This window comes from Apteryx mantelli, chromosome 15 (genome assembly GCF_036417845.1).
Source record: "Apteryx mantelli isolate bAptMan1 chromosome 15, bAptMan1.hap1, whole genome shotgun sequence".
Lineage (NCBI taxonomy): Eukaryota > Metazoa > Chordata > Aves > Apterygiformes > Apterygidae > Apteryx > Apteryx mantelli.
In genome coordinates, this window is record NC_089992.1 from 2,125,943 (window position 1) to 2,150,197 (window position 24,255).

Sequence of the window (24,255 nt, forward strand, 5' to 3'; positions counted from 1 at the left end):
CACCTTATCACAGTTCAAATGCTCTCCTGGCTTAGCTACACCAGCAAAGCTGAAGGCAAAGACACAAGAAGCACTTTGCATGAGGAAAGCTGGCTGCTTTTCTTCCTGCTGGCCGGAGCAGTAAGATCATCACTGACATCAGTGCGACTGCACCTACAGCAAGCTACAAAAGCCACCGCTGAGAGTCAGTCTCTGAGCGACAGCAAAACAGCCGTAATGGTCCTCAGCAAAGAACCACCCCGACCGCCGGCTGTTTATCAGAACAGGCAAAATATGTTTGCTCTTTTTTTAATGCAAAAGGAAATAAAAAATTAAGGTTAGTTCAAATTATATACAGATACCAAGGACAGACTAAAGGACAGTTTGCAAGCTGCACTTACAGGTTACTAGGTGTTTAGTTATGCTTTCAAGGACCAGGAAACATATGCCCCTGCAAACATCACTGCAGCATTCAAGATATTGAAGTTATCTAGCTAAGAAAAGGTTAAACTACTTGTCAGTCAAATAATTTTGGTGTGAGAAACAGGCTGTGATTGCAAGGCTCTTTCAGAAGCAACAAATGCCAGTATCTTTGTTTGGAGGATGATTTGCATTTTGGTATGTCATGCCATGTAGGTAACATCTAAAAAAAAATCAAAGAGAGGGCAAAAACAGTAGAAAAACTGCTCAAAGAGTAAAAACAAGCTTTACAGAAACTTGACTTTTCATAGTTTACTAGAGGATTTCTTTTCACTCACTGTAAAGACCATCACAGAGTTGAGAAGGTATCTTTAATCTATAAACACACATCCGACATTTCCTGCTCGACAACACGACGCAAACACGTGTTTCTCGACAAAAGTTACGCTGCTCCTGAGGACTGTGTGTCTCATTACACACGCCTCCCCGCCAACCCCCGCCCCTCACCCAGAGCTCGTGACCACGGCTCACCCTTCGCTAAGCCCACGGCCCACTTCGCTGCCTGATGACAGGTCACCTAATTGCGCCCAGCAGGCAGGAGGGCCACCGAGGCCTTCCAAGAGGCCACGTTAATCTTCACACAACCCAAACCTGCGTCACTTCCCGCCCTGCCGCGTTGCGTCAGCCCAACCATGCGGTCCAGCTCGTGCCGCAGCCACGTGAGCAGGCGCATCCCCATTTTTTCATTGGGGAAACAACTCCAGACAAGCCAGCTGGAAACACAGATACTTCCTTTGTCCACCTACTTCAGATAATCAATAAGGAGAAAAAAAGCTTAAAGCTGTAAAAGCATCCAGGAGCCATATCCAAGAGGGCCCTCTTGGTTAAGGCATCACCCACCTACTTTTTTCCTGTGACTATCAATAGGAAAAGATGTTCTACCTACAGGTCTTTCAATAAAATGGCTTTTTCTTTAAGTAAAAATGATGTTTTACCTAAATATCAGATATAAAAATTGTGTCAGCCCCCAAAACAAAAAATAGTATCTAGTTACACTTGAGATGAGGAAGAACAAGAGGTTTGTCTACGACTTCCGCAACAGGACCACGAAACAGAAAGCATCATGCAACATCAGTGCCCATTTCACAGCTCTTGGCACACCAAGGTCTCTCAATAAACAAGCCTGTCAGGTTGGAGAGCTGCGTCCATGCCACACAACAGAATTATTTTGCTCTGTAAAGGCTACTTAGGCATTCAGAGTAACCACTTTACCAGGAACCTGACATGCGAGAGAAAAAAAATGTCACACAGCAGTCAATGTTAACAGTCATTTACTTTGATTCCCTCTGCACAGAAAATAGCCCACACCTACTTTTAAAGAATTATTTTCCACACAAGCCAAGACATTCCACCAACAGAGGCAAGATGCCCAGGCCCAGGCAGCTTCCCGGCTAAGGAAATTCAGCCATTAGCACAGGCTAATAGGTGACACCAAAGAGGACTGCACTCATGAACTGGACCTTTTCCCACTGATCTGTGAAGGCTGGTAGTTAAGTTTAAAAATAAATAAAATCTAAGTGTTAGTCCTTATAGATAAGAAACTCTATTGATAATCCTGTGTAGCTGGTCTAACTGGCATGATTCAGAAAAATATAGCTAAAACAGCTAGATTCAGGCAGAGAACACTATTTCTAGACTGGAAAATAGGGGACGGCTAAAAAACTGGCTTGAAGTGTAGGAGGACAAGCTGCAAGTCCCATTGCCTCAAAAAGGATCAAATACAGGTTATCTGCCGAGATCCAGAACCAAAAATGGCGAGCCTTCACTTTCTTCTTTTTTTGAAGGGAGGGACAGTAGCTTTACCTGGGAGGTAAAAAAATCAGACAACAGTCAGTAATTTTTTTTTTTTTTAAACAAATTGAGGCAGTGTCCATAGGGCAGCATGATGGATAATACTGCAAAATTGGTCACAAACACCAGCATCACAAGATACTGACTTCAAAGCATCAGTGGCAACATTAATAGTCCCAAAAGGTAGATGAATGCTTTCTAGAAAGGGTATTTCTACATCTCCGGTAATCAGCCAAAGAATCTATCTAGAGAATTTAACAAGTTATTTCCGGATGCTTATGGTAACTAGAAGCTGCGAATAAGCTCCAAAATACATTCACAACATTTGCCAGAACAACAAGAAGCATTTGGCTAGGTACCACACCACACTGTGCCTAAAGCTATACAGCAGGTCCTCCATAATTCTCTAACCATTAACACAGAAGGGGGGAGGGGGGAAGAAGAAGAAAAAAATCCACCTCAAACACTAGTTAGAAAGTGGGAGAAGAGAGGAAAAAGGAAAAGAAGAAGATGCTAAATAGGGATATCAAATGGAGGGTCACCTGTTTAAAACCAGGAATTTAAGGCACCAACAGTAAATTTCTTCTGTTACTAGAAACCCAGTGATTAGCAACAGTTTATTAATAGTCTCTGAAATAACGAGCCGTTATTAAGGAAAAGAGCAAGGACTGCAATAAGGAATTTCCAAAGGCAAAGTGTAAGGAAAAGCCGTACCTTCCGACTGCACTGCTGTGCGGCTTCGCACGCTTCAGCCAGGAGCCCCCGTCCTGGCGTTCTGCACAGCACCTTCGGCCCCGGCATCCAGAGGGACCAGGCTCTAACTGCTCCTTACATTAACCACTTGGACACATCTACCACTGGCAAAGTTCAAAAACTGTTTTCAAGGAAAACGAAAATGGAAACTGTCCCCTTATAAAACAAGCAACAAATTACTAATCCAGGAATCCCACAATGCACTTCTATAATAGGGTTAAAAAAGAAAAAAAAGAAAAAAAAAAAGAAATCTTCAGAATTGTTCTTTGTTTCTAATAAAAGCCACAAGGAAGCATTAGATTAGTATGGAAATGGTCCTGAATTCATCTCAGTATACCTCCACCATCCAGCTGCAAAAATACAGAGTTTTACTGAAAGTTCTTGCATGCTATGAACAGCCTCTTTAAACCATGATATAAATCTTCTTGAGAAGAAAGCTATACACAAGCTGCAGCTGAAAAATCTGTTCACCTCTCCAGAGTTACACAGACTAAACTGTTGGAATCCTAGACACGCTTAAGATTTGTGAAAACAGGAGATCATGAAGGTAAAAATATTCCCCTTTCTTATGAAGCCACTTTCCCTAGTCCTAAATTCTATCTGCAAGACTAATACAAGGAAGCTATCAAGGCTAAACCATAAAAATTGAAATCAGTCTACTGAAAATGTGCACGAGGGAGTAAAACAACCAATTCATGGAAGCTCAAGTCCCTCTGTGACAGGTTGTAACTTCCTGCATTTGTCTAATGCAGCCAGAACACTAAAAGGTTGAAGTTACAGTAATTCAATATGGAAGGGAGGCAAAAGCACAGAAGAATAGTAATAAATATGCAACATACAATAACCTTTAAGGAGGCTATTGGTTTTCACAATAAAAAACTCAGATCTCTTCTACTGTGATATGTACAATGTTTTGGCAGGCAGGGCGGCATTAAAAAAAACAGGTACAAGCTAGTAGCAGGTACAAACACTATTTGCCTTTTATTACAAACGTAAGGAGATAGAATATTTCTTAACCAAAGCAACTCTGTATTTACACAGTATATTTGTGCTCATAAAGAACACTTCACAATCATATCACCAAATCTATGCATTCATCTAGCTGGCAATAAAAATAGATATTAATCAATTAAAAAAATCATCAACTAAATGATTTCCATATACTGTATATGTCAAAAATAGCCTGCATTGACCTATTGTTAGTACCTTCTGTATATATGGGCTTCTTAAGGTCAAACACTATGTTCACCATTTTCACCGGCTAACATACTTCTTCCCATGCTAGCAAACAAAGTACACTTCAAAGCTTAAGAAGTCAGGTGTTATTTACTTTATCATGTTCACAAATGTTATGTTTCCGTGCTAATGGTACAGTCGCATATCTTTTAACATTATGATCCTTGAACCAATCTACCCAAATTATGGAGCTCTGTTTCAAGCAGCTTCTAACGCTACTTAATAGGAATCTCTGTCAGTGAAAAGACCACCTAAAAATTGTAGTATTTCATTCTAAAAGGATGTGGTCAAGAGGTCCTACAATTTGCTACTGCCATCCTTCTGCATAACAGCTCACAAGATAACTTCCTGCATATCATAACCAGTTAACTCTTCACTGAATTTCACTGATCAGCCAGTACAAACAAGGACATTTTTCTTATGTGCTATCGGCAAACACTGCTTGCTTATATCTGTTGTGCTGGCTGCAGAAAAAAACTTGATTGCTCTCAGATTTGGTAAGTTTGGTCAGAGCAATACTGCTTCATACATGAACGCTAAAAAACCTCAGCTTTTCCCTCCAGCCCACAGTCCACAGAGGCCTCCATCTAATCCAGTATCAAGGATGTTATTAAATTCTTTAGAGATGCCTGCTGCTTACTGGAGACAAGAAAACCCACAATGTTGAAAGTCAAAATTCAATATTCACTGGAGGAGGAAAAAAAAAAAAGTCACTGAAGAGCGAAACAATATTGCAGAAGAAAACAGTAAGGCAGATCTTCCCCCACTGAACTGCCTGAGCAGCAGGCACTACAAGTTCAGAGTTTTTAATATTGTCTCCATGTGTTAAAAGTTGTTTTATGGTTTTTACAGACGCCTGTGGTATGTGCTATGGCATTATAAATGTGGATACTGATAGCTTTGACACATATACCCTGGCAAATTAGCACGCGTGATTAAGGCTTTTAGTTACCACCGCCAGACCTCCATTCCACCTCCTTTCCTGGAGGTTATTGCCTCTGTAACAGAGAATCAGCACCCTGGGACTGCCCTATCCCAGAAACGCCAGCTCAGCCCTTGAACACTTACATCGCTGATATATATTTTTTTTGGGGGGTGGTGAGGGGGGATGTTTTGTTTCGTTTTTTCAAATTCCACAGATTGCAAACCAGAGCAGTTGAGGTACCAAACCACAACCTGCCCTGCCTTCCCCCTCCGGGAGCGGAGGCGTGGGATGGAGAGCCGGGGCAGGAACTTGTGACAACCGCTACAGCCAGGTTGCTGCAGGAAGCGTGCCAGCGACTTCAGTCGGTTCCAAGTTGTACTTGATTTAAAGTAAGTCACATTTTATCTCAATCCGTAACAAAAGTTTCATCGTTCTCCAGAGATTTTATTCACTAGGTGAACTATATTATTTCTTTCGGTATTAAATAAGGTTGCTGACACAGTAGCAATCTTTATTTCAGCTCTTGGAGACTCAAATTTTTTTTAGCTGCACTCAAACTTAATTGCCCCTTGTGTATTTAGCTATACAGACGGGAATTATTTTTTACACAGCTATCCACTAGCATAATTTTCATGACAAGTAATTGCAAAAATACTAATTTAGACAATCTCTGGACACAAAACAATGTGCCTCTGTAAAGACAAATAGCTTATACTAGTAAGGCTAGTAATGAAGACAATTATTTTCAGCTATTTGGGAGAGGGTCATTGTCACACAAATTTACTTTTTATTAAGAATGTTCTTATCCTTAACTAAGCCTTTCAACTAGCTGACAGAAGAGCTTAATTCCTACGCAATAGGCTTCAGCGTAGCCTAAGCAAGCCACAAACAGCTGTGCAAAGAACTCACTAAATACAGTATGTCTTATTACGATCTCTCTAATGTAGAATATAAAAAGTTTACATCAATATAATCAAAATACTGAATGCTGTATAAGTTACTATATTAGTTTGAAAGATTGTCCCTTACTATAAAGAAGAAAAAAAATTAAAACCAAGACATCTCAACTTCGGGAAGCCATACAGGAGGACATAAACATACATTTTTCTCCCCAGGTGATTTTAAGCTTTATGAAAAGAAAAAATGGATATGCCTCATGTGCAATTAAAACACAAAAAACAATGCTTACATAAACATTTTGACTGATTTGAAACTTACAGACAGTTCTTTTAGCCATAATTTTTCAGCAGAATACTAGAGAATTAAGCTCTGGTTACTCTCCAAATATCTAAAGTATCTGTTTGAAGCAAAGTAGCTTTTAGAAGTCAAATTTAAAGGAAAGCTGGAGCAGAACTTCTGCTGGAGGAGAATGCACCTGGAATTCAATGAATGTGCCCACACCGCAACAAGGATAAAGAGAAGGTTTCCATGAGAAGCTTAAAGAACGTCTTAATCGCAAGACATATAGCAATTTAAAGATTATTCCTATACTCAGTTTTGGTGGTTGCCTGTAACAGCAAGTTAAATCTCTACTATATTAACAGATATTATTTCTTCGTATTTGTTAGCCAACTTAAGCATCATTTGATTTAAAAAAATTATTGCCATAATATGATGCACGTTTTCCTCAAAGGTTTAAAAAACAAACACAAAAACCCAACCCCCTCCCCACCTTTTTACTTCTGTACATTAGAGAACTGCAAAGTGATCTATTCTCTGCATGCCACAAGTTATCATCAAGTGCTGAAGAGTTTACACATCTGCCCTTTGCAAATTAACAAACTTTTGCTATTTACTTAGCTTTAAATGAGATAACACTTTAGGGCACAAAATTATACAAAAAAATCACAGCACTTTTAGGTAACATGCAGACTTTTTTTTCCTTGTCCTGTTTTCCTAGGAAGCAATACAGGAGACAGACCATGTTATCATTGACTGCTACTAATATCTAAAAAAGTTTTAATTAACTATTCATTCACATTAAATTCAAATACTGATTTGTAAAGTACGGAACAGCAGGTTTAAGCCAGTGTATAATTAATTCTCCTTTCTCTTAAAAGTAACCAATTGCTGTGTTAATGCCCCAAGAGCAGGAAAAACAGAAAAGAAAAAGTGAAATATCTGTTCACAACTCTCTTGCAAAAAACAAACAAACAAAAAACTAACCCCGAAACAACAACAAAAAAACTTAGCAAAGCAGAATGTGACAAAACTAGTCTCTCTAAACTTTAAAGCAACCCTTCCCACAAAGTTTCATTCTGAAAGAAGAATTCCCGGGCTCTGTTCATTCCAGCACACAGTGCAAAGGAGCGATTCTGCCATGGCAGGCTCCACTGCGCAAGGAGCATCCACGCACGGGGTTAAGGAGAGTAACAGCCATAACTGCCTGCACAGGCAAGGCCATAGCTGCCCAAGCCTTTGCACAGTGCACCACTTATCATATCACCTTGTCCCTGCACCGTCTCATAAGATGCCAGAGGACATCTTGTACCGCTTTTATCTGTAACCACATGACCATAGAAAAGACTGGAACAAAGGTTTAAAAAAACACCTAGAACAACAACTGAGGTGGAAGGAAAGGGGGAAGAGGAAAGAAGGAAGGGAGAGAGATGAACAGAAAGATTAAGAGATTGGGCAAAACATGGGCATGGGAAGTGCTCAGTAATTTACCATGAAAAGATTTCCCTTTCCCAAGCCAGAAATGAAACCCAAATGAAATAAATCTGCTGACAACAAATACTTATGAAATACACTGGCCAAATACCCTGTTCCCTTCTAACACTTGTCCACTGAGACTAATAATTTATTACTATTAACAATTAGCCTTAATTGTCATGGCAGAAATACACGATGGAGCCAAAAGTTCCCACTGTGTCAATAAGCTGAAAACAAATATTCCATCAAGCAATCACACTGACATCCATATAGCCTTTTTTAAAAAGCTAGTCACTGCATAACTTCTTTATTTTAAAAAGTTTCCATTACAATCCTCAAATTTTCTTATAAGAAGTGCATAAGGAAGCCAAAGTACATCTTTTTTTTTTTTAAATAGTCATAAAGCAGTAAGCCATCAAGATGAATTAGAAGCTTGAACAATACCAATAATTTTTCCTTTTATATTACCATCCCTCAGAGTATCAGGTAAGGTGCACCATACAAATGAAATATCATCTCACCAGTTCTGTGAAGACTGAATAACAGCATGAAATTGAGGGAAGCCTCAAGTTTCACACATCAACCTTCTCATAGCACAGATTAGCATCAAGTTCCCCTCTGTTCTTGAAAGAAGGAATGATTTCAAGCATTTTCCAGTAAAGCTCTAAAATCATTCCTTTAATACAGTTTCCCATAAGTCCTCATATGGTATGGAGACCAGCAAATGTTTTCTCCATTCAAGTCTTCCTCTTCTTTCAAGGCGAGACACCCATTTTCTTGCCTGTCCTCTACTAATTTCTGAAACAAAGCCATTTTTAATGAAGCAGGGGAGATGGTCCAAGTTCTTTTCATTCTGCTTGGTTAGCCCTAGCCCTTCCTAGAAAAAAAATAGACCTGGATGTTTGCCGGAGACCAAAACAGGCCTAACAGTCTTTTCTCTGTTCTTTAACGATTAAGTATTTTCTTGTTTAAGCATCACCAGTTATCTGGGAGCCACTCCTCCGCTTTCCATGTTTTATCTACCAATAACGTAGTGGCCATAACAACCTGAGGATGTAAGAGACAAGGTCTTAAGGACAGTAATACTTTTTATTACCTTTAGAGAAAGAACTTGCACATCTGAAACTTTTTTCAACCATACGAGTTAGTCAAGGGAGAATTATTATCCTTTTGTATTTTATAGAAGCATCTGCACATGAACAGACTCCAACACCAGCCTAAAAGCAAGGCCAAGAGACAGCATTCCCACGTTTACATGTCTTCTAGCCCACGACCAACTTCAGCAGCTTAGGAGATAACTGCTTATGAAATCCAAAGTTACTAAACACAAAGTAGTAAGACCTGGAGGAAAGCCTGTATTTCTAATGTGTTTTACTGTGTCGCTGATACATCAGTTCAGGATAAAAACCTCAGGCATCACTACAGGCAGCTCTTCATGCAGCTATAGTCAAATAAATGGATTTGCAGATAACTAGTAGGCTGGATAACAGAGTATATTTCAGAACTGAAGGAGGAATCAAAGATGGGAATCAAGAACTATGAGCAAGATGTAGAATGTTTCTCATCCTTTGGACATTCCAAAAAGAAAAAAATTCAAAATACATACTGTAAACCTCAGAAACATGGGCAGAGGTGGAGATGCGGGCATAAATCTGGGAATGGTTCATCAGTGCCATATGACTAGCCATGTCTATATCACAGGAACACATAGGGTTACATATGCAACTAGATCTGAAAGCCACCTAGTAAAATCACTCTCTCTCTCATCTATCCTAACTCATTTTATCTCTCAACAAGGCATCTGAAATACAGAGAAGCCACATAAATAGCAAAGCACTAGCAAGAAAGCTATGCTTGAACCACATGTGGCCTTCTAATAATTCAAGAGAAGTTGATTTTTCAGACTCTGAAGAGCTTATTGTCTGTCAGAGAGAGCACAGGGGGGAACGCTAATTATAGGTATGACCTCTGTTTATACGGATTAACGTACACCAAAACCTAATTTATTCCTAACTGAACAGACACATTAAAAATGCAATTACTTATTACATGCAACAATATGACATAGAATTCACATTTATATCAGATATTTAGACAGACTGATTTTAAAGCACCAAAATACATTTATTAATACAGAAGAAGAATCAGCAGCTGGGTACAAAATCCTCATTCTTAGGTCTCTTGTCCAAAAATCAGGTGAAAATGCTTGCAGTCAGAAGCCTGTCTTCTGTTTCAAAATCTTACTGTGCTGCTACTCACTCTAGTTCCCACTGAGAAGGATTCAGGATCCTAGGTCAGTCAAGTTAATGAGACATTGATGACTTCTTTGGCTGCTATTCACGACACTAGAACCAAGATTGTTAAGAATCACACTGATTTCATTCCAAGTATCAGGGCAGCTTGGAAAAGAGAGCAGTGGGCAGCATCAGCGCCAAACGCTGAATGCATATCCTGGGAAAGACATTAAAAAGAGGCATGGGGACAAAGAAAGAGAAAGCAGGAAGCTAAGTTTTTCATATCGCCCACAATGATTGGTTTCTGCTTCCCACTATGTAAAAACAAAAGATGATGATGGAATAATAGGAGAGGAAGCTGACCTTCCTGCTTTTCTTCAGTATTCAAAGGAGGATAAAGACAACAGTCTCAAATGACACCAGCCAGCAGAGGCAGACAGAGAAGGTACCCATTATGCGAGGCCGAGAATCAGGACAAAACAGTTCCTGAACTCCCACTCCTACCTCACTCCCTCAGAATTTAGGCCAGCCTGTCCTCCCACTTCCCAATGTTGCCTACACCGGAAAAATTAACTGCCTTGTGTTACCTGCAGGCCCAAAAGACAAGCGCTCAGTGCTTAAGAACCCATGAGTTAGCAACGCTTAATCCCAGGACAAAACATTCAACCATGTGTTAGAAAGCTAATAATACGTTCCCTGTGCAATATTTCCCTGGCCCATGGATAGCATAGACAAGGCCTAAGGAAACGGTTCTTTCAAAGTCACGCTGGCACACCGTAACGAGACACACTAAGGAAGCTTGCTCAGTGGGAAGAGGCATATTTAATTTCCCAGTCCCATCAGCCTGCCACTCTGTCCCCCTCCCCCGCCACCCCATACTTCAAGCCCTACATTTATCTTATAATCCCAATAAGACTGAATTCAATTAATCCATTCACCCAAGAACCCCTGCCCTGCATGGAAACAAACCACTTGATGGAATCAAGATTTTATAGGCCAAATTGCAGCCACACCTATGATTCAAAATACATTAAAACCATTGCAAGTAAACCACAAAAAAGATACTGCATTTAACTTGGCTTTAGTCACAAGAACAACGAAAATCGAAAGAGTTGCCTAAGAAAACTCTGACAGAAAAAGTTATAACTTTCTACGGAAATGTTGACCAAGTAAAAAAAGCAGAAAGGGTGTAATGTTTCTGCAGTAAGCATTGCACACACCAACACTCCCTTAGTTTCCTTGCACCATGGTAAGCCCCTCCGGATTCCCACCCCGCTCAGAGGGCAGAAGGGAGGATGCAGTTTCATTCACTGCTCCTTTTCATCTTTACTGACCAAACTATTGCCCCACCTCATTAACCGCACTCATCCAAATCCCACTCCGAATAGGAATTTGCATATATACAAGCCTTTTGTCGCTCATTAATGTCATCTGAATGACTCTCACGTGTTCGTGGATTTATCTTCTGCCTATCCCTTTTTACATATAAGGGCCAACAGCATAAAAAAAAAATTATTAGGCTCTTGCAACGAGGGGATTCGTTTCCTAGGTTTCAGTCCAGCATTTTAGAAGTCAAGTGTCCTCTCCCTTTTGTCTCTTGGTATGTTCACAAGAGAACACACAGCTTCTACTTCCACTGACTGAGGCAAGGATGCTGTAAGCATCAAACTACTTCCCAGCCTTGCTCAGCTTCTATACCAAAGCAAAGGACAGTCTAGTATAGGGGGAAAAAATAAAGATACCAATACACCAATCATGCACAGGCCCAAGGAACGAAGCAGCCAATGCAGTTAATCACTTTTACTAAGCAATGTGAATGTACTCTGAAACACAAAGGCACATTAAAAAAAAAAGACACACACACACACAAAAAAACTTTTTCTAGTTAACTGAACATAGGAAACAAGTTTCAGTACATTGCTGCTTCCCCTTAAAACAGCTTGGCACTACCTCAGAGTTCTAAATATGTTTAAAAACAACAGAATAGTATAGGTCTAGGGAAACTATGAAATCCAGTCTGCACACACAAACTGGTTATTCTGAAAATATTAATAAATATCAAAAAAAGGCCAGATATCCTTAACTTGCTGCTCAGTTAAAGTTCTCCTGTTACCAATATGTCTGAGCTGCCGGAAGATCAAGCAGTAGAGGAAGGTCACGGCTGGAGTTCTACAGGGACCTGTGCTGAGACACGTAGCTTTACCTATCCATTAATGACCTCAAAAGGGACGCAAGCAGTGGGGTGACAAAGTTTGCTGATGATATGACAAGGTTGTAAAGATGAGGGCAGGCTGAAGAATTGCAGAAGGACCTCATCACACTGAGTGACAGAGCAATTCGATATACATAAATGTAAAGTGATGCCTATGGGCAAAGACAGACCTAGCTCCACATACAAAATGATGGGCTCTGGGATGACCTTTACCACTCCAGAGCAAGCTCTTGGTCCAAGATAAACAGACACATGAAAACATCAGCTCAGTAACAGTCAAACACACAAATCAGTGTTAGAAATTAAAGGAAAAGGAACAGAAAACAAATGAGAAATCATTATATGCTGTATAAATCCCTGGTTCACACAGATCTGGAAGAACGGGTGATTTTGGTCATCTCATCTTACAAAGAGATGCATGAGATAGAGAGGTTCACAGAAGGATGACAGAAATACAGCGTGACTTCCCTGTTAAACAACGGCAACAGCTAGGACACTTCAGCCTAGAAAATAGAGAATTTGGGGAAGGATAAAACAGCAATCTATAAAACCACAAACAGCATAAAGAGAGCAGATAGGGATCAACTGTTCATTGTTTCTTCTCACAAAAATACAGCAATCATCATGTGAAGCTGGTAGGAGTCAGCTAGGTTCAAAACAAAACAAGGAGGGTCATCATGCAGCAAACAGCAGAACAACAGAAATCCCTATGAAAATATTGTGAACAAAAGAAGTTTATATAGGCTCAAGTGGACTCTGGACAAGCACTCGAAAAAGAGATTTATTATGGTTTGTCTGGCTATTAGCCCCTATCAGATTCAGGGGACCCTTCAGGGGACTGAGCTGAAAATAGCTGGAGACTGGGAGAGTATCATGAGGAGGTGTTAGTATTTCTCATGCTTGTCCTGTTTGTACTCTTCCCTGTGCACTTACTTCTGGGAGCTGTCGGAGACAATACTGGGCTAATGGACTCTTGGCCAGAACCAGTATAGCTACTCTTGTATTCTTAAGCTTCACTTTATAATACGCATTGTTTATTTTTTTGCCATTTCCTCAAAAACCCAAGTGATTTTGCCAAGAGCGCTAATAAAAGCACTGTTTCGCAACTGAGAGTGTCAAATTTTAACAACAAAGAGGTAAAAGTGAAAATTAAAACCCTAATGAAAAAAGTGGGTGTGCACCCTTTGGAAAAATATTATCTAAAATACTTATAATTCAAACTGACAACAGTTCTGTTATTAGATTTAAAAAATTTGAAGCCCTGCCATCAAGTGGCCTCAGCAGATTCACCGATGAGATACTGCTAAATCAACATGGGACCTAAGAACAGAACAGTTTTGTTTCTGTATCACTGCTGAAGTTTCTACTATTTTGAATTTGGTGCAATATGTTTATAGGTGCACTAGTAACTCCATAGATAGTTTGAGCAAAGCTGTTTCTTAACAGAGTTTTCAATACACTGAAAATCTGCACAAATACTTGGACCGTTTTGAAGATTCTTATTTTCCACCAGGGAAACAAAATACAACATCTGCACAAAAGTGAGATCATTTTGTCAAGGGAGTCTCAAGAAACAGTAATGGGAATGAATCTATTTGAAAACATTCTCATCCACACAACATTTTACAATATGCTCTTGCATCTCAGATTATGAGAGTATTACCCCTACTGGATTTGGCCTCTGCTTATCTGTATTAAAGAAAAGGGGGGCAGCGGAATTGAGCACACGCAAGAGAGTGTGAGAGCTGCACCTATGCTAAATTGCCAAGTAAAACTAGGTTCACTACTTCTGTTTCCATCCTACACTCTATTTTACATGCTAACTAATTATGTTTTCTGTTGAAAAGCTGAACAGAGTGGCCTTGTCAAGTCCAGATCCCACCAAAGAAGGCAGGAAGAACATCTTGCAGAAGATTATAAATGAGAGTAAGCAAGAAATTGCAGCTCTGAATGATTCTCAACTGACTGTCCCACCTTAAAGAACAGTAAGTGTCTTCACGTGGCTGGACAGTGAAACTAAGCTATCTACTTACATAGCAAACAGGCTGGGATGCTATTCTTTCTCCGAGATACTTTCTCAGCAGGAAGCTATCCAGTGTCACGTGCCAGAGAACAAGGCTGGAGGAACCCTGCTACACTCAGACCACAAACATGTAGAAGGACCGAGACTGGACTGAAAAAATGGAGTGAATCTCAGACTAACAGTTATTTTGCAAAGATACACATAGCTGATTTTAATCCCAGAAGCAACTAGGGATAAATTCTTTTGCTATACTCTGTCTTTTGGCTCAGCTGCCAAACTGATCCCCTTTGTGAGCCTCTTTAAGACCAGAGTAACAACATCAAGCAAATGCAGTTTGAAGAGGGCCTCGGACAAAGCTTGGTGGACCTAACACATCCTATTTCAAACCACACCCCATGAAAATGTTATAGATGCAACCCTTTGCGTCTTACAGCTGCTAAAAATGAATTATACAGCACAGGAAGGTAAGGCCACAATACTGGCCAGAGCTTGAGTACGTACCTTGTGGCAGAATCATTCTGAATACAACCCTTCATGTACAATTCTGGTGTAGCTAGAGCATTCTGGAATTTTGCACTTAGTGATCTCTTTAGAAGAGAACTTACTTTGTCTCCTAGCGTAAGCCTAGTCTAATAACTTAGAAAATGAGTCCTCTAACCTCAACTCTGCCCAAAGATTATGCCTCAATTCCTGCCCAACGTGGACTTCTGGGAACATTTATCATGTACATTTGCACACTCAAAAAGGCTGTGGCCACAAAAGATGCATCTTGAGAAAGTGAAGGCAGTGCTGTAAAGGAGCAGTAGTGAGGCTGAGCTCAGTTTTCAGGCTGCTTTACAACCATATATTTAACGGTGGGGAGAGGAAGAGGAGGGGAGCTTGGTATACCAATACTCAAGAGAGGAATACTACAAAAACCCCTAGTGAAGAGATGCCTGGGTGCTTCCTGTCATCCCATTCTCATCTCCCCTTAGAAGGCAAGCTGCTTTTGAAGTCTTAACTCTTTGAAGCAAATCTCACCTCTTTCAGAAGTACTAGTGGACAATCTCAGGTTTTAGCTTTTCACATTTCTGAGGTCGCTGAGGATTTTATAACACATCTTCATTAGGTTGTACAGTCTCCATTCTTGGAGGTTTTCAAGACCAGACTAGAAAAAGCCCTGAATAACCAGGTCTAACCTCATAGCTGACCATGCTTTGAGCAGGAGGTTGGACTAGAGACTTCCTGAGGTCCTGTCCAACCAAAATTATCCTATGATCTATGGTCAGGCTCAAGGGAGCAACTAGGTGTCAAACTGAACAAAACACCATGAAAAGCTAGTGGGAGAGGCCTACTAAACTCTTGATAAGAAGAATTTGGCATGACAGATCAGATCTCTGCTGCAAACCGGAAAATAGCATTCCAAGTATATACTACGAACATGCAAGACATGGGGAAGAAAATAACAGAGGGAGAGCTACTTCACTGCTTACTATTCTGCAAAATCTGTTGTCCGTGTATCAGCCCCAAGGCAGGGCAGAGAGAGAAAGCCTCCTTTTCTCGTACTCCCCCTTCCAGTCCGATGTACCAGTAAGACGGAAATTGGCAACAAAAGCACCACCTACAGCCCGTGCAGTCGAGGCAGAAGTCAAGAGGAGGCAGAGCTACTCACACATGGTTGCTCACAGGGCTACTCACATACTCGCACATACCCAGGAAGCTCATTACCATTTCCCAAACAAAACAAGGGAAACTCACTACAGAGCAACCTCCAATGATGCACATAAGGTGATTAATTCCATCTTTCAGTCTCCCATACCAAATAAACTTTAGTATATCCACACAGTCTTTGCTCTGCCACAGAGCCTAGGACCCTAGTCTTAGCAATAAAAGACTTTAAAAATCTTTCTTTTCCTTCTCCATGAATTATCATGCCACTTCCTGTAATAAAACTCCTATACATCATCTCCTGTAGACATAAAGGGCATGCTTAGGTTGACCTTGGGCTAGTTATATAATAGCTTTTCACTTCTTCCTTTCATGTATTCTAGACAAACCCCATAATACTCACCATCTGCCCTGGTCTTGGAACTTCACTCTTGTTTATGGAGCACTCTGGAACCCCTCCAGCATATGTCAAGAGACAGGATATATCAGTGGAGACATGGCAGTACATCTATAGCCATCCTTAATCCCAGCAGCAGAACAAGATTAAGCAAATTGCTAAGAAACTCTTGGATCAATAAAACTGCATCCGATACAGGAATATCGGCAAAAGAATAAGAAGAAAAATAATGACAGAAAAGTCTCTACCACAGCACACAGAGAATAATATAATGTTACCTACACTCTAGTTTGATTCTCGTTCCTACTGACAATTTGGAAGATCAGAGCAAGGCTGTACAAGTTAACATGTCCCCTCCCATGCATCCTCAACTCCATATAGTTTCATTTTCAAAGGTTTAACATCTTCCGCTTTTTGTTGTAGCCCCAAAGCTACAGTGCTAATTTACTTTGAATTAGCCAAGTTCTATGGCAATTAGTGCAGGTGTTAAAAAAGGGCTTTGATAGCATTGAGTAAAATTACAGAAGTAAACACCCTCTTGTAAGCTACTGAAGCATCCTTGGTTCTCCTCACCTCCCCTACTTTAACTAGCAAGAGATTCTACTTTTAAGAAAGGCATTTATTTTCATGAACAGATTCCATCTAAGGTACTATGAGCAATTTTCGCATTATAAAATTGAATCATCTTCATTTAAAACAAACAAACCAACATTCCTAGTATTTATTGGTCCACACAGAGCTGGAATAGTGACAGGGCAGTAAGGTAATCAGTTTAATGAAAAAGAGCTTGATCAAGACGACTCCAAAATTCAGCTGCTCAAGCATGTGTCACAGCAATCACCCAAACAACTCATTTTCCCACTTCTCCCCTCAAAAACAGGACAAACTTCTCTGTGATTCTTGAGGCACATTTGTGTGTTAACCAGTGGTGAAGTTCCTATTTACAGAGGATAGCATTAGCTGAGGCATCAGGACTGCAAAAGGCACACAAAGTATATATTGACAACTTTTTGACATAAAAACATGTTTACATTCATCACTGAACTTGTGACTTTCCCAAGACTTTTATTCCTTTTTACTCAGGGCAATAAAGTGGAGCTTTCCAGTAGGGGGGCACCTGTAACATCTTTAATTGAAGTAAAAGTTTCTAAAGTGGAAGCACAGCCCCAAAAGTAGAGAGACATTTCTGAGACAACTTAATGTTTGTAGGCAGAATTCTTTCCTTATGGAGCCAAAGGGCCACACAAATACCACAAGGTAAAAGGAAAGCAGCAAGAGATCCCACTCATCCTCTGGGACACTGGGTGATATCAAGGCCCCATAAAATAACCCTTTTAAAACCTTGATTCATAGCAAGAAAGGTACAATTACCCCAAATCCAACATTTTCAGCAAAGACCAACAAGCCAAACGTCAATGGAGTTCACCAGCTGATTAACCCTGGGGTTCAGCTACAAACTCACTCATAAGCATTACTACAATCAACAGGGATTACAAGAGATGCTTAAGAGAAATACCGAGAATAGCCACTCAGAGGAATGGAGAGGGCTGGGGGTATCTCAGAACAATTACAGGCAGCACTTAAGCCTCAAGTGTTTAGAAATTCTGTTTTGTTTTTCACTATAATGGCGCTACAGAGAAAAATGATCAGATGTTGAACTCCACAAGAACAGATTACAGGAACTAAAACCCACCATGCCAAACACATTAGTGACAAGTTTACACTTATCTTTGTGCTCTGTAGAAATGCAGGTCAGAGCATAAACCATGCTGATCAACTACAATGCTATAAATAACTTCAGTATCTGAAGATACCTTAAATGTCTACACCCTGCTTCAAGTGACATTTTTAAACTGTTTCTCTTACATATCTGATCCATAACCATTTTTAATCAATAGCCAAGCAGTCCTGAATGTCTCCCCCTCTCTAGGGTGATCTTTTTTGGTCTTATTCCTAAGGAATAAAGCTAAATAAGATGCATCTTCTACCTATTCATTTCTTAGCATCTAAGCTTTTTAGCAATCATTTATAAATACCCTTGTAACAACACGGGAATAGACTGGAAACCCATGAAAGATAACTGCTATGAAGAACTGGTTCTTACACCTTTCTTCCTTCTCACAAGTGGCCATGAATAAGAATTCCACTTGCACATACTTCCAGGATGGTCCCTAATGTTTGTGAAGGGTTTATACTTAAACTGTGCTGACACTATATTTATGTGTATACAATACGCAATCTGTTTTTTATTGGCAATAAAGAAGTGTTATGGATTGGGACTTTGACAGTTAAACAGTGATGCACAGCTGCCAATTTTATTCATCTGATCTCTTCAAGCTTTTAGTCTTCAACACTGGAATTGAAGAAAGACAGTCCAAAATACAGTTAAAAATACTATTATCTTGACATGCACCAAATTACAGACATGAAAATAATGGGATCCATAGACTTGGACAACAATGAAAAATGGATCATGTTGACTTTAATCACAGAAACCGCAGCAACTTATAAAAGGATTAAGTAAAAATAGCTCATAATACAGAAGAGTAAAAATTCTAATTGAACACTGAAATAGGTAGCTTATGCTCATTAGCATTGACGATGCAACTTAACACAACTGCATTTCCATACCAGAGATCCATTTGTCACTATTAACACCACCACCTGAAAGCTGTACTACTAGCCTCCCCCTCAAAAAACAGCTTCCCTGCATTTAGGGAAAGGGCATTTCCCAAATGATTTTTTTTAAATGGTTTGTTTTCATCATCATTGTGTGGAAATGCTATTATGTATTTTCATTCAAACTCTTGGTTCACTTTTTTTTTTTTTTTTTTTTTTTTTTTTTTAAAGTATAAATTGTGTCTAACAAGAAACACACCAGGGATCTCTTCAATCCCCAAAGGCACTTTCTTAAAAGGAGAGAGAACAAAGGAGAAAACCCCCCAGCATGTGCTTTCCAAACCAGCTTCTTAGGACAGTATCAAGAATGACAATACTAGAACATAAGCTTTTCTTTTTTATTCTTTGATCCATGTATAATTGAATTGATTATTGCAAACTGCGTAATGATTTCCAAAAGACTTGAGTAGAAGGCAAAGATCACAACAATCTAATAACCAATTTAAAGAGATGTAAGAAATATTGAAGGAAAGATTTAATCACTCAAGTATACTCCTTCCAATTAGAAAGAGCTTTAAATAGCTTACCTTGAGATAAATTAGAGTCTGTATGCAATTATACAGGAATAGTAATTAAGATCAGGAAAATTCACATATGCCTTAGCCTATAGAGTTAGGAAAGTAATCCACAGAATATTTTTAAGTTACCTTGTTTTATGAATAGAAATTAAAACATCCTAGTTCAATTTATCCAAAATTTTGAGAGTACCAAAGAATTCAGTTACCCTACAAGTCTAGGATCTCCAAAGTATGTTTCACCTTATCTGATTTTTTTCCCCTCAATAGCATGCAAATTCTTAAATGAGGCAGAAGATCAAAATAACTCTTGATCACAGTAAGAAAATACTTTACAAGGAACTCTGATTCATGATTTATAATTCTGTGAAAAATTATGGCAAAAAAGAATGACCACTAGTTTTCCTGGCGGAACAAGATCTTTAATTTTACTCTGTGCGTTTAGCAATGCTATGTGTCAAATCGCCTTCCCCATTTTCCCTGTTAATCCTGTGGGTCCTTTGTAAAGAAAGACAAGAAAGTTTTAGAGACAGAAAAACACGACCAAAATTCTCTGCCAAACTTTTCCTTGCAAAGGCAAGTAAATTACCTACCATGCAACTATTTGGTTTGATTTTAGTTTTTGCAAGTCACTAGATCTGAAATCAATGCCATTTGTTAATTAGTTAGAGGAGAGATGTAGAAAGATTTTACCCCAAAAAATTAAAATAAGGAAAAGATTTCATTATTTATTTTTCAAATAATAGTGTCTGAGTCACAAACTCTCCCTCAGTTAAGTCTCCTTTCAACTTTCAAAAAAAAGTAAGAATGTAAAAGTATGTTTTCGTGGGATGTATTCCTACTTAAAAATACCCACTGCACCCAACTATGATATAGCACCTTTGCATTAGCCACGTTTTTCCAAGGATTGCTCACCTCACCCAATACTCAATAATTGAGTTGTACTACTTCTGGAAAACACAATGTGTGACACAGCTAAAATGCCAGGCAGAAATTTCATCCTTCCTCTTCTCTCCCCCCTCCCTCCCAGCAGAGACACACATACCCCTTTTTCCTTGTATGGTCTAGAAAGAAAAAAATGCACTCGAGCCCCCTATATTGAAGGTTTCAAAGTATCAGTTTATGAAGTAACTATTTTTTTTTTCCTTCAGTTACATTGCCAAGCCCTCCTATCCAGCACAAAACCTCCTCTTCACAGAGGCACGGAATGCAGTGGTGCCATCCTGCCGTCCCAGCCTGCAGGTACCACTAGCTTCCCCAAGCAGCAAAGTGAAATTGAAAATAGTCAGTTTGACATTTACCCTTCAGATCCCTAAGGCAGCAACAGTACTTAAAAGAGAAGGAAAAAAAAACAAAAACATATTTTCCTCTCTACTGGTTCTCGAGAAAGAAAAGCAGGCTTTAAGAGGAGATCAATAAAAAAAAGTCAGCATGACAAGTGGACACAAATATACTTCTACACAACCCCTAACCGTAAAGCTGCAGAGAAAGACCAGGAAGGCCTCTACCCTGTGCCAGCACAGCAAAGCAGCACTCCAACACGTGTATACATACACAGAGCCCGGAGGCTCTGCAGCGAAGAGGAGGAGAGGCTTCAGATTTCAAAGCTCCAAAGATCAATAAATCCTCAGTTTTAATAGTAAAGTCACACCTTTTGGCACTGTCCTTTGACCACCATACTGCCACCTCAACACGCATTGGAAAGAAAAACTTTATTCCCTAGCTCTTGCCTCTTTTCACTCCATATGAGTCAGTTATGCTTATATATACACACATCACATATTTTCAAGCCAGCTACTGTGCACCAAAAATCCTAGAGTCAGTTACCAAAATACACTATTCCATTTATCATGCTGAGATGAACAAGAGTTTAGCACTGGAATCAAATCTCAACCTTTTATCTCATTACGTGGGAAGCATAATACAAAAAAAGGCTTGGGGGCAACACCGCTCAGGCAATATCCCTAGCAAGATACCCTGAAAAACAAAGGGCAGGGGAGGATTTAAAAACCTATTTGTCCTGACCTGGCAGACACAGACCCCAAAGAGTCTGAACACGCACAAAACACCAGAACTTCTTTACATCCTGACAGCACCGCAAACCTCTAAAAACGAAAGCACACAAAACACTTGATATGCAGAAAGAAAATGAAAAAAAAAAAAACAAGACCCGCATAAATGCTAGGAAAAGACAAAGGATTTCCCTAGACATGCTTCACATATTTTATATTCTACGTACTTCTGATTTATGTGTTTTTCACTACAGTAATGTATGAAACAGCAGTCCTCCTGATGAATACAGACCCTACAATAATTAAGTTCTCAAACTTTCAAATACATGGCGGTGTGCAAGGAACAGCTGGCACCTTCTCCCCAGTCACCTTGCCAACATAAAGCGATGGGAAAGGGGGTTAAATATTTGTTTGTGGGTTTTTGGTTTTTTTTTTTGCACTGCGTGGGCTCCCTTCCACCCTCTCCCATCCCTGCCGTTCCCCCAAACACCACACGCGCTACGCGAAGTTACGCCTTCTCCTCCATCCCACCCGAAATGCCACCGCAGCCCAGCGGCAGAGCCCACCTCAAGTTTCACACGCCTGGGGAGGAAAAAAAACTTCACTCCGGGGTGCTTCAGAGCACGGGGGCTGGGGTTTTGGGGGTGTTTTTTGTTTTTTGGGGGTTTTTTTAGGAGCTCCGCAGGGTGACAGGAAAGCCCTTACGAGGCCCTTGGCGGCCACGGGCGGCGGCGCAGCGGGGGCTGCCTCCCTCCCACCCTGCCTCCCCCCCGGCGGCGGCTCCGCGGCCGCCTGTCAGCGCCGCCGCGGCCGGGACCGGGACCAGCCCGCTCCCGGCGTCTCCCTTCGGAGCCGCCGCTGGAAACTTCGCGGGGACGGAGAGGGAGCTGGGGGGGAGCGCGGCGGGTGTGGGGGGGGAACCGGTAACGGCCGCCCGGCGGCCACCGCCGCCCTCACCCCCGCGCCGGGCGCTGAGGGGAGCCCTCGCCCCCCCTCCCCCCCTCCGCGGCCGGCCGGGGCAGCGCTGCCGCCCCCGCGGGACCGAGACGGGGGGGGGCTCTGCCCGGCGGAGGGAAGAGAAGGGAAGGGAAGGGGAGGACAGCTCCGCTCCGCTCCGCTCCCCGCCCCGTCCCGCAGCCCCCGCTGCCAGCGGGGAGCCGCCGCGGCGAGGCAGGGTGGCGGAGCGCCGCGCCTCCGCTGGCCGCGGAGCAGGGAGGGAGGGGGGTGGGCGGGGGGGGGAGAGGCGGGGAGGGGGGCGCCGCGGTCCCCGCGGCCCCCGGCGCGGCGGCGAGGGGCGTCGCGGAGGGAATTGGAGCTGCGCTGTACCTTTAGTTCCGCACTGTCCGCCATCTTGCAACTCCGCGCGCAGGCGCAGTGAACCCCGCCGGGACGCCGCCTCCCCCCGCGCTCCCCCCCTCTCCCCCCCTCCCCGCTCCGCCGCCGGCACGCCGCGCGCAGCGTTTGAATCAGGGCGCCATTTTGTCCCTCCCCTGGGCTCCGCCGGGCGGGGGACGGCGGCGGCTCTCGGGGAGCCCCCGCGGCGTCCCGGGGGACCTGCGGCAGGAAGGCGGCTTGCCCGCCTGCCCGCCCGCCCGCCCGCCGCGCACCCCCCTCAGCCCGGCTGCGTCCCGCCTCCCCCGCGGCTCCCTCCGTGAGGGGAACGCGAAGGAGACGGCGGCGGCCCTTTGCCGCCGGCTCCCTCCGGGGGCTGCCGGGCCCTCTAGAAGAGAAGGGAAGAGGTCGCTACGCATTCCTCTAGTCATAAGTTGATTAAAATAGGAATTTGGCACTCCGCTTCCTGCTGCTTAATCAAGTACCGCTGCAGGGCTCCCCGTCCCCCCTCGGAGCGCACCGAGGGACCCCAAAACTGCCGGATCAGGGAGCAGAGCGTCCTGCCAGGCTCCTTCCTCTGCCCCCCTCTTTTCTGCGAACTGCATTGCAAAATGGGAAAATGATCTTTTTTATTTTTTCCTGAACTCCTGCAAAGGCAATTCAGTGCATCAATAAAATACCATGCCTGCGGTTTTTTGGTTCCCCCTCCCCTCACAAAAAGCAAGAAATATGGCCTAGGCTCTGTGTTTTTATGAGGGCCTACAGAACCAAAGCAGAGCTTTTAGACCTAAAATTGCCCATAGCATTTTTTGAGTAAAAGCTGGGTTCTTATAACAGCAGACCAGATCATATAGAGGGAAAAATACATACCAAAAATGCTATGTGATAAGATTACTGTTTTGGTTGTGAAGTCAGTCGGCTTAAATATTAGCATTTAAGTCATGCACCTTAGCTTGATTTGGCTTCCTTGTACCTGTGGATTATTCTATAATTACAGATTGCCATGACACTTTTTCTGCTTGTCCTTTCCCTTAAGGAAGGTCAGTGTTGTACATCCTTTTAAGTGAGTGAGAGATACAGAATTCATCTTTTTTCATGACCTTTCTGTGGAATTCATCATCATACTTTCAGAAATGTTTGTAAAGCACTTGCATTATCTGTACTGCAAGATAAAATAGCATTAATATCTCCACTCTACAAATTAAAGAAAGCATGCTTGAGGCCACACAGGGAATCAGTGGTAAAGAGATTACCACTCATGATTATTACTGAATTACAATTTATGTCTCCCATCTGACCTGAATAGTTCGCCACAATTTAGAATTAGGTAGTTTCCATTGAGAGAAAGATGTGACAGTGGTATCTAATATCTTTCTAGTAAGCAG

General features: G+C 41.6%; 1 protein-coding gene across 1 annotated transcript in view; it reads right to left on the reverse strand.

The window, feature by feature from the left end:
- The window catches only part of PIAS1 (protein inhibitor of activated STAT 1), a 59,990-nt gene extending 37,086 nt beyond the window's left edge, over positions 1–22,904 (reverse strand). Inside the window, 1 exon segment of the mRNA XM_067305440.1 lies at positions 22,865–22,904. Coding sequence (XP_067161541.1) covers positions 22,865–22,888 — 24 coding nt within the window. The 5' untranslated portion in view covers positions 22,889–22,904.
- Between the last annotated feature and the right edge of the window lie 1,351 nt (positions 22,905–24,255).